General features: G+C 42.3%; 1 protein-coding gene across 1 annotated transcript in view; it reads right to left on the reverse strand.

The window, feature by feature from the left end:
- The window catches only part of CLRN3 (clarin 3), a 17,213-nt gene extending 12,960 nt beyond the window's left edge, over positions 1–4,253 (reverse strand). Inside the window, exon 1 of the mRNA XM_004374933.1 lies at positions 4,025–4,253. Within this exon, the coding sequence (XP_004374990.1) occupies positions 4,025–4,253 (229 nt within the window). The remainder of the gene's footprint in view (positions 1–4,024) is intronic.
- Positions 4,254–10,447: the final 6,194 nt, after the last annotated feature.

A 10,447-nucleotide genomic window follows, 5' to 3' on the forward strand; every position in this document is an offset into this window, starting at 1 on the left:
GTGTGGTATGTGTGTAGTGTGGTGTGTGGTATGGTGTGTGTGTATGTGTGAGTGTGGTATGTGTGTAGTGTGGTGTGTGGTATGGTGTGTGTGTACGTGTGTATATGAGTGTTGTGCATGTGTGTGTGTAGTGTAGTGTGTGGTATGGTGTGTGGTTTGTGTGTTTGAGGTGGGGGGGGTAGGAGCAGTGAGGAAGGGGCTTATTGTAAACTTTGGAGAAATTGATATCAATTTTTCATTTCTTTGCAACTAATTCTTTGGATTTTGCAGCAAATTTGTTTTCTAATTATTTTTAGCTTGGACTAATAGTGCAATTTTGAGTTTGCTGAGAACAGATGGGCTGGAAGGGAAAGGAGGCTGGTGGGCAGAGGGAACCAGACTGGGGTGAAACTTCCTACTGGGTGACCATTTCTGCCAGCGCAGGGCTGACAAGCAGCCCACCTTTAAGCCTTTCTCTTGACCTGCCTGAGTACATCTTCAAGGTTTTGTCAAGAGCTTTCTCCTACAGGTTATGTTCTCTTCAAGCAGGACACAACCAAGAGGGGGAAAACAACACCCAACACAGCGAAGCAGTCACCCCAGCCCCGGACCATGGTGGAATCCGTGATCCTCGATCGTCGCTAGTCTCAGCCTGTATTCGGATCACATGGGAAGGTTTTTAAAACTATGACTGTCAAGGCCTAACTCCAGAGATTCTCAGTTGGACTGGGGAGGGTCAAGTACAGGTATTATTCTTCATAAACAGCGTGGGTGAATCTGACTCAGCACAGAGTCCCAGAGACACCGCTGAAGGCCAAGTAATGGCTCAAAGGACCACCCACCTGCACACTGTCCTTGTGCCCAAGGACAGAGACCCCATGTGACGTGAACAGAAATGTCTTCAGTAAAAACCTGTCTTGTCAATATGATTCTGTAAAGCACATGTTCCAGTCAGCAAGTAAGCTCAGAAATACTTGAAATTACACTGACAAGGACCCCATATTGTACTGCAAGGGACTCATTTTCCCATTATTGTTGGTGTGAGGAAATATTACACTTTATGTAGCTTTAAAGAGCCTGTTTACGCAGCATTGAAGGTCCAAAACCAAAGAAAAGGTGGACAGTCAGGAGGCTGTGAGCCAATGTTCTTCTAAACCAGTTGCCATGGAGTCAACTCTGACTCACAGCGAGCCCATGTGTGTCAGAGTAGAACTGTGCTCCATAGGGTTTTCAGTGGTTGATTTGGGGGAAGTAGATCACCAAGGCTTTCTTCTGAGGCACATCTGGGTGGACTCGAACCTTCAACCTTTTGGTTAACAGCCGAGTGTGTTAACCGTTTGCACCACCCAGGGACTCCTATGTTCTTCTAGCAACTCATGTTTCAAGGTTCTACTCGATGACCTGTGCCCCAAGGAGCCCTTGCACACACACCTGCACCCACACTTGCTCTTGCCTGTATTCACCTCTGCACCTGCACTCAGTGTGGGGTGCTGGATTTAACAGATGCGGATCTTCCTCCCTGACTAGATGGAGAGCCTGCCAAGGTGGGGAACTCTGTGCAATTCCGCTCCATATCCAAGCCCCTCACTCACACAATAGCTGCTCAGAAAGGTTTTTGAACTGACATTAAATATCCAGAACTTCTAAAGTAACCAAGGCAACATGCTCACTGGGTGACATACCGGACCTGTCACTCTTCATCTAGATGTCTGACAAGATGGAATTCATCTAGACGAAGCTGGTAGACTCCCTGGTCAGCCTGGGCTGGCCAAGCAATCAAATTATTAAATTCTGAGGATTCAGAAACTAGTACGTTTTGGTTTCAAAAATACTAGTCTCATAACCGAAAGCGTGATTGAACCTTTGAAAGTTTTAGTTTCTAGTTGATGTGAAGCAAATATTCCTCATCTTCTTGTGAAGCTGAGGTGGAACCAGAGGAGGTGCGTGATGTTTCTGAAACACCGGGCTGACATTACTTTTGCCAAAGTCTAAAAGGCAAATTTATAATGAGGAAATACAACCACACTGGGTTGGATTTAAAGAGATCATTTCATTAACGAAGTCATAGATAAGCTTTAAACCCAGAGCTGGTGCCTAGGACTTAAACTCCTGCCTTTATGCGTTATCCTTAGCCCAAAACCCATTGCTGCGGAGTCAGTTCCTATTCATAGTGACCCTATAGAACCACTCCACAGAGTTTCCAAACCTGTAAATCTTTATGGAAGCAGACTTCCACTTTCTCCCGCAGAGCGGCTGGTGGATTTGAACCTCCAAACTTTGGTTAGCACCCAAGTTCTTAACCACTGTGACACCAGAGCTCCTCCCTTTATGCATTACCCAGGACTCCATAGTCCATCGGTACATGGTAGGAGACGATACATCTTTTCAGGTAAATAGGTAATGACTGTATAACCAATGACCAACCAACTGGTTGTCACCAAGTTGACTCTGACTCATCATGGTGACCCCATGTGTGTTAGAGTAGAACTGTGCTCCACAGGGTTTTCAATGGCTGACTTTTCACAAGTAGATCTCCAGGGCTTTCTTTTGAGGTGCCTCTGGGTGGGCTGGAACCGCCAACCTTTCAGTTAGCAGTCAAATGAGTTAACCGTTTGCACCACCCAGGGATGCCAGTGACAGCATCAAACCAAACCCACTGCTGCTGAGTCGATTCTGACTCATAGAAACCCTGTAGGACAGAGTCGAACTACCCCCATAGGGTTTCCAAGGCTGTAAATCTCTACGGAAGCTGACTGCCACATCTTTCTCCTTTCCCTTAGCAGCTGAGTGCTTTAACCACTACACCACTAGGGCTCCTTAATGACTGCATTAAAAAAAAAAACAAACCTGTTGCTATCAACTCATAGCGACCCTATAGGACAGAGTTGAACTGCCCCATAGAGTTTCCAAGGAGTAGGTGGTGGATTTGAACTGTCGACCTTTTGGTTAGCAGCCAAACTGCATAGAACCTGATAACCCCTGTCAAAATCCTGTATGCGACATTTGTTCAAAGCAAAGTCAATTGAACACAGAATATTTGATATGTATGGATTCTTTGTTGTCGTTGTTGTTAAGTGCTGACAACAATATATTTTATATCTATAGATATCCCTAGATTATTATCTATGGATTCTTTACCACTAAATAATTCAAATTCAGTTTTAAATACTTCATGTGTTGTTTTTAAATTAGAAAAGACATATATTCAAACATCAAAAGTAAAATAAATCACTAAATCAAGCCATCGTTCTTAATGACTTTGTTTCCACCCATCGAGAGTACAGGATTATTATGTAAGCAATCAGAAAAAAATAGAAACTCCTGTAAAATGGACGATTAATGGAATTAATGAAAATATAACAATAGCATGAGATACTTTGGAGATAAGAATGCAAATCAAAATTGTTTAAAGAAATGAACTTGAGTTATAGAAATAAGAAATTGGCCATGATTTCCTCTTTATTTTTTCCCTATGTACATACTGCTCATGAAGTCTGGACAGGGGCTGTTGCTTCAACTAAAAATCCACAGTCAGTACCATTAAAAATGATGTTTTTATTGGGCATACCATATTGCTACTACATATTTTTTACTTTATTATTTACTTGTCAATAAACTTGGTAGGTATTATATAAACATACCAAAACCCATTGTAGTCGAGTTGATTCCAACTCATAGCAACCCTACAGAACAGAGTAGAACTGCCCCATAGGCTTTCCAAGGAGCGGCTGGTGGATTCAAACTGCCGACCTTCTGGCCAGCAGCCGAGCTCTTAACCACTGTGCCACCAGGGCTTCTGTTTAAACATAGCCACTGCAAAAATGACTTAGGCTGTTTACTAATAGACAAAACCAGACTTGAAGAAGCTGAAATAACCAGATGGTGAGTTTTCAAAACTAAAAAAATCTGCTCACATCTACAGCATAACTGAAAGCTCACAAGGAAATTATTTTTGGATGGTTATTTGGCTCAAACTTAGAATTAGATGAATACTGCCCAGTTAATTTGGTCTCACTACATCCATTCAAATTATTTAATCATTTACCGTCAAAATCTTTGTCCGGTTCTGCAAGTCCGTGGTCCAGTTCATGAACACTCTTGCCATAGAAGAGTCCATAAGAGATGATCACACTTCCATTTAAAAGGTCGTCAGTAATGGTAATTGTGCTGGTGACCCAGGCTCGTGTTCCAAGAATACAGCAAATTAGGATGAAAGACCCAAGGCTTGTGAGAAAGCTCAAACAGAATGTCAATGTTTTCTTTCTTGTAGGCATTTTCTCAGGAAAAGAAGTTCATAAGGGTGAAAAAATAAAGATCTTTAAAAAATATTTTTAGGCCTTATCACTCGGAGTCCTGTAAATAGAAATGGAGTCTTGGTCTTCCTAGGAAGGGTTATGCAAATGAATATTGAACTATGAACATGAACCTCGTCAGAAAGGTTTACAGCGGCTGAACTTTGGTCTGGAGGGAAGGGTTGCTATGGTAACAGCCAACCAGCATGAACAAGGGTGTAGACTTGGTCTTCCCAAGGACTTCCTCAATCACTCATTTATAACCAATTTGTCACATGCCGTGGATGCATGTTCAACTACCAAGTCAGGACAGATCTGGAATTCCTGAAAAACAGGGGTATAGAGGATCTGGACCCCAAAATGTGGCTGATGTTGCAGATAACAGCGTAAAGTCCCACTCTTCCAAGAGGTGCTTTACTGGCTAGGGATCAGACCCAACTATGCTAAAGAAAACCCTAAGGACGCTATGCCTTTGCAGTGGAGTCACTAGGGATGGTGTCACCCAGTGTATGCAGTAACTCATGGTGTCACCCGCCCCCATGGATCTCCTCCCCTACCGGATCATACAAAATCCTTAGTAATGTTTTTTTGTCCTAATGTCACTCGTAAATCATAATTCCCATATATCACTCCTTCTTTTCCTTTAATTACTACTTCATTCTCAAAAAAGTTATTGATACAGGTTCATAAGTAATAATTACCACAGTACTGTAGCTAAAACACCAGAAAATTGGACAAAATTAGCAACTGTAGAAATACCAGCAGCAACAAATACACCAGCACGGGCTTGTAGCACATGCAGACGAAACCACGTGATTCAAAGCATCATCATAATTGGGTAATAACGAAAACTCTGACTGGACGCATTAGAAGGTTCAAAAAGTAAATTAACATAGAGTTTTAGCCTTGTAGGTATATTGATACACGTAAGCTGGGCTTACTAAAGATGTTTTTGTTGTTATAACTAACTACAGGGATATTTTTATAAAAAATAATAAATTTCTGCTGAAACACAGCACAAAAATTTTATAGACGATCATTTCGGTGTCACCGCCTCTGACAGTGTTAACCTGCTGCAGTCTTCACCCCCCACAACCCCCTAGTGAAGCCACTGTGCCTTTGTCAAAGGTACCGGGGAGTAGCAAGTGAAAAGTTTACACCTCTTTTTCCTCCCTGTTTTTAGAGCTGATTAGAAAGGTGTGTCTCTCAGATTTCCTCTAATTGAATTATATTTGCACATTACTTAGACTATAGCTTGAGAGGTTTCGTCTTGATTTCTCTTTCCTGCTCTGACGAAAGCACATTCTTGTGTTAGGTCTTTAACCCTCCTAACCTCGCTGTAATCAGCTAATAGTTTATAAATTGTCCTCAGAGAAACTCGCCCATTTGGCAGGCGGATCCTTTCTAAGATGATAAACAGATGTTTACAAGGTGTTGTGCATTCCTCTTTTTATTGTATTCTTTGAGTATGAAGTAATACCATCTACGTATGTTAGCATCCTGTACTTTTCTTGGCTAGCACCTAGTTTACTTCTGGGAGTAGTTGCTTGCCTGTCTTTCCCACTGAGTAACTAGACTCATTTGTTTTGCTCACTGTTGGGTTTCCAGGGTGTGTCAAAGAGGCTGTCATCGAGAAGACACGCAGCAAATACGTGTTGAATGAATGACTGCAGATATACGCACATATACTCCAGTACCATGGACATTTATGTTTCGCTTTTTAAGTTGTTATTGAAAAAGAACATTGCATGGCATCCTTATCAAAAACCTTTGATTATTTCCTTGCTTAGATTTCTGGAAGTGAGTCAAAGTATGTGAACTTTACGGAAGCTGTTGCTACGTGTTGCTCAGTTGCTCTTTAGAAAAAGTGGTGCAGTTCTCTCCTCTCTGCCTCTTGCTTCTAGCCACTTGGACCTCCCCAAACTCGAATCTCTTTCTCTTGAACTCCATGACCCCATTTGGCTCTTTTTGGTTCCCCCTTTTGCACTGTGGCCTGGAAACTTCCTCTTTGGAAATTCTTTGATGTAATTGTGAGTCTTAACCTCATTAGAGTCTCTCAGGCATTACGGCCCTGTGCTTCCTGATTTCAAGCGTCTCAAAACCATTCCTTTATATACATTTTTTTCTGTTTTGCTCAGCTGGTTTTTAAGCTGACGGGTAAGTCTGATCCCAGTTACTTACTCCATCATGGCCAGAGGAGCAAATCTTCCTTTTTTCCTTGAATGACAACTTGGCTGCCACATTCTCTTTTCCCCAGCATTTTGTACACATTGCTTTGTTGCCTTTTGACACTGAATATGGCCGTGGAGGTGTTTGAGGCCAGCCCTCTGTATGTGACTTACCTAACTGATGGCATGGTGTAAGAGTCTTTAAACGTGAAGTGCACTCGCTTAACATGGATGTGTTTTGGTTTGGATTGTTCTGCATCATTTTTTTCTCTTTCACGTGAGTTACCTTTCACACCATGTTCATGGTTCGTTCCAGAGAATTTTTCTGTGTCGTATTTCTAAATCGAGTGTTCCATATGTAGCAATCTGAACTTCAAGGTCACCCATTATGCTTGTGTTGGGTTATCTTTGACCTGTATATCCACCATCTTCTTTCTAATTGCTTTGGTCTCTATCTTTTTCCTCTGCGCTCTCTTTGCCTTTGCTTCTTTTGCAGCAGATTTGCCCAGTGCAATGCGTCTTTTGATTTCTTGTTTGCTGCTTCCATGGCTGTTGATTGTGGATCCAAGTAAAAGGAAATCCTTGACAACTTCAGTTTTTTCTCTGTTTATTATGATGTTGCTTATTGGTCCATTTATGAGGGTTTTGTTTTCTTTATGTTGAGGTGTAATCCATACTGAAGGCTGCGGTCTTTGATCTTCGTCAGTCAGGGCTTCAAGTTCTCTTCACTTTCGGCAAGCAAGGTTGTGTCATCTGCACATGGAGGTTGTGAATGAGTCTTCCTCCAATCCTGATGCCCCGTTCTTCTTCATGTAGTACAGCTTCTAGGATTATTTGCTCAGCATACAGACTGAATAGGTATGGTGGAAGGATATAACCCTGACACACACCTTTCCTGACTTTAAACCATGCAGTATCCCCTTGCTCTGTTTGAACAACTGCCTCTTGATCCACATACAGGTTCCTCATGAACACAATTAAGTGTTCTGGAATTCGCATTCTTTGCAATGTTATCCATAATTTGTTATGATCCACACAGTCAAAAATGCCTTAGAATAGTCAATAAAACGTAGGTAAACATCTTTCTGGTATTCTCTGCTTTCAGCCAGGATCCATCTGACATCAGCAATGATACCCGCGGCTCCACATCCTCTTCTAAATCTGGCTTGAATTTCTGGCAGTTCCCTGGCGATATACTGCTGCAGCCACTTTTGAATGACCGTCAGCAAAATTTTGCTTGCGTGTGATATTCATGGTATTGTTCGATAATTTCCACATTTGATTTTGTTAGATCACCTTTCTTGGGAATAGGCATAAATGTGGATCTCTTCCAGTCGGTTGGCCAGGTAGCTGTCTTCCAAATTTTTTGGCATAGACGAGTGAATACTTCCAGTGCTGCATCCATTTATTGAAACATCTCAATTGGTTTTCTGTCAATTCCTGGAGCCTTGTTTTTCGCCAATGCCTTCAGTGCAGTGTGGACTCCTTCCTTCAGTACCATTGGCTCCTGATCATGTGCTGCTTCCTGAAACGGTTGAACACTGACCAATTCTTTTTGGTATAGTGGCTCTGTGTATTCCTTCCATCTTCTTTTGATGCTTCCTGCGTCGTTTAATATTTTAAAGTGTTGAAAAGCAAAGATGTTGCTTTGAGGACTAAGGTGTGCATGACCTAAGCCATGGTGTTTTCAATCACCTCATATGCATGCAAAAGATGGACGATGAATAAAGAAGATCAAAGAAGAATTGACACCTTTGAATTGTGGTATCTGCAAAGAATATTGAATATACCGTAGACTGCAAGAAGAAGGAAGAAATCTGTCTTGAAAGAAGTACAGCTAGAATGCTCCTTAGAAGCAAAGATGGCAAGATTACGTCTCACGTATACTTTGGACATGTTATCAGGAGGGATCAGTCCCTGGAGAAGGACATCACACTCTGTAAAGTAGAGGGTCAATGAAAAAGAGGAAGACCCTCAACAAGATGGATTGACACAGTGGCTGCAACAGTGGGCTTAAGCATAGCAACAATTGTGAGGATGACACAGGACTGGGCAGTGTTTCGTTCTGTTGTGCAAAGGGTCGCTATGACTTGGAACCGACTCAACGGCACCTAACAACAACAACACGATGTTAATTCATTTTTTCATCCATGTCTTCTTCTAACTAATGTATTAAATATGAAATTATGTGGTTTGGAGTCCTAGTTTGTTTCCTTCCCTCTGAAGTCTACTGTTCATCTCATCTTGGTTGTTTTATTATCTCAGCATTAATCCCTTCTTATTGTAAGTTCTAGAGAAGCCCTGGTGGTGCAGTGGTTATAAGCGCTCAGCTGCTAACAGATCAGTGATTCAAACTCACCAGCAGCCCCATGGGAAAAAGATGTGGCAGTCTGCTTCCATAAAGATTTACAGCCTTGGAAACCCTATGGGGCAGTTCCACTCTATCCTATGGGGTCGCTGTGAGTCAGAATCGACTCCATGACAGTGGATTTATTGTAAGTTCTTACACAGCATAACACATGCAGGGGAAACTGCTTCAGTTCATGGCTTCCTTTCCTTTTGCTATATGTTGGCATAGTTCTCATACCGTTTCTTTTCTTCTTGCTTATGCTTAGACAGTTCTGTCCAACCATTGGTTTATTCTAATACTGTATGGGCGAGATCCCCCTACATCCTTCTTACCTTATCTGGGCTTGCTTTGTCTTATTTTCTCTGAGCTTTCATTTTTGGCTGCAGTCATTATTTTTCCTGAGTGCATACAGGAAGGAAAGAATGGCAAAACATTTAACTCAAATTGGCTTAAACTCACCTAAATTTGGGGTAAACTCACCAGGGGTGGATTAACCAGAAAGCAAGGTACTCACGGGCTTAATCGTGTTTACGTACTAATCTGTAGTGAAAAATTTCACATGGAACAATTTCACAAGTGAACAATTTCAAAGATGTGGTGAAAACCAGGTGAAATTGTGCACTGCAGGTTAGTAAGTAAGCGCAACTACGCCTGGGCGTTACTTGCTTACTGGGTCATCTGTCCCAGATGTGGTGCTTCAAGGGCTTTGTCTTGCTCTCTCTCCATCTCTTTGTTGTGCTTCCCTTGCCTCCACTCCTTTGTTCATGGACTTTCATCCTTGTCCAGAACCTTTATCCTCTCAGCCTCAAGTTTATTGCAAAAATTCACACACCCCCAGCCCAGATATCTCATAGTATCTAACCAGCACTAATGTAGTCATGCACCCACAGACCAAGAGTGGAGCGGGGAGGCCTTGTTATTGGAATTAATTTTGGCTCATTTTGAGTTTGGGGGAGGCAGAATCCATGAGCTTCCTTCAATCAGCTCTGCTGATCAGAACCTCTCTGAAGTCAAGAACCTTTTCCAATCAGGCTGAGTAAACTCACAATACATTACCATGGAGACTGTCTTGCCCTCAGTTATTAGCAAGAGGAGGCCTGAGACTTAGTCCAGGCACAAGAGCTGCATGAGTGATGGGCTAGGGCAGACCAGGATTGGATGTGGGGACGAACGGATATTGGTGTCAGAGCCCGTGGTGAAGAGGCCACCCAAGTGGAGAACAATCTGGAATGTGAAGATCACTCTTGGGAGGATAAGAAGACCGAAAGCTGGGACAAAGGTCAGCACCAGGGCCCAGTGACCCGGGGGGTGGCTCTGACTCAGTTATTCAGGTTCCACTGTTGAAATGTTTGCCATATGTGATTACTAACCATCTCTGGCATTATTTCCTTCATGATTTTCTCTAAATCAACTGTTTATAAACTTAAATAATGTACCACAACACTATACTACATTAACCTAGTTGTAACAAAATCACAAATGAGGTTCCAATAACGTTTTTCTAATATAGGTGAAAATAAACCAGCAAATGAATTAAGATGTGGCCATCCTTGTACCACCTACTACCTCTCCTGATGTTCTTCCACACACACCACTGCTACTGGGGAAACGCTGGGCGAGCTGGTAAAACCCATTGCCCATTGCCATCGAGTCGATTC

The sequence above is a fragment of the Trichechus manatus genome, unplaced genomic scaffold (assembly GCF_000243295.1).
Source record: "Trichechus manatus latirostris isolate Lorelei unplaced genomic scaffold, TriManLat1.0 scaffold00031, whole genome shotgun sequence".
NCBI classification, from domain to species: Eukaryota; Metazoa; Chordata; class Mammalia; order Sirenia; family Trichechidae; genus Trichechus; species Trichechus manatus.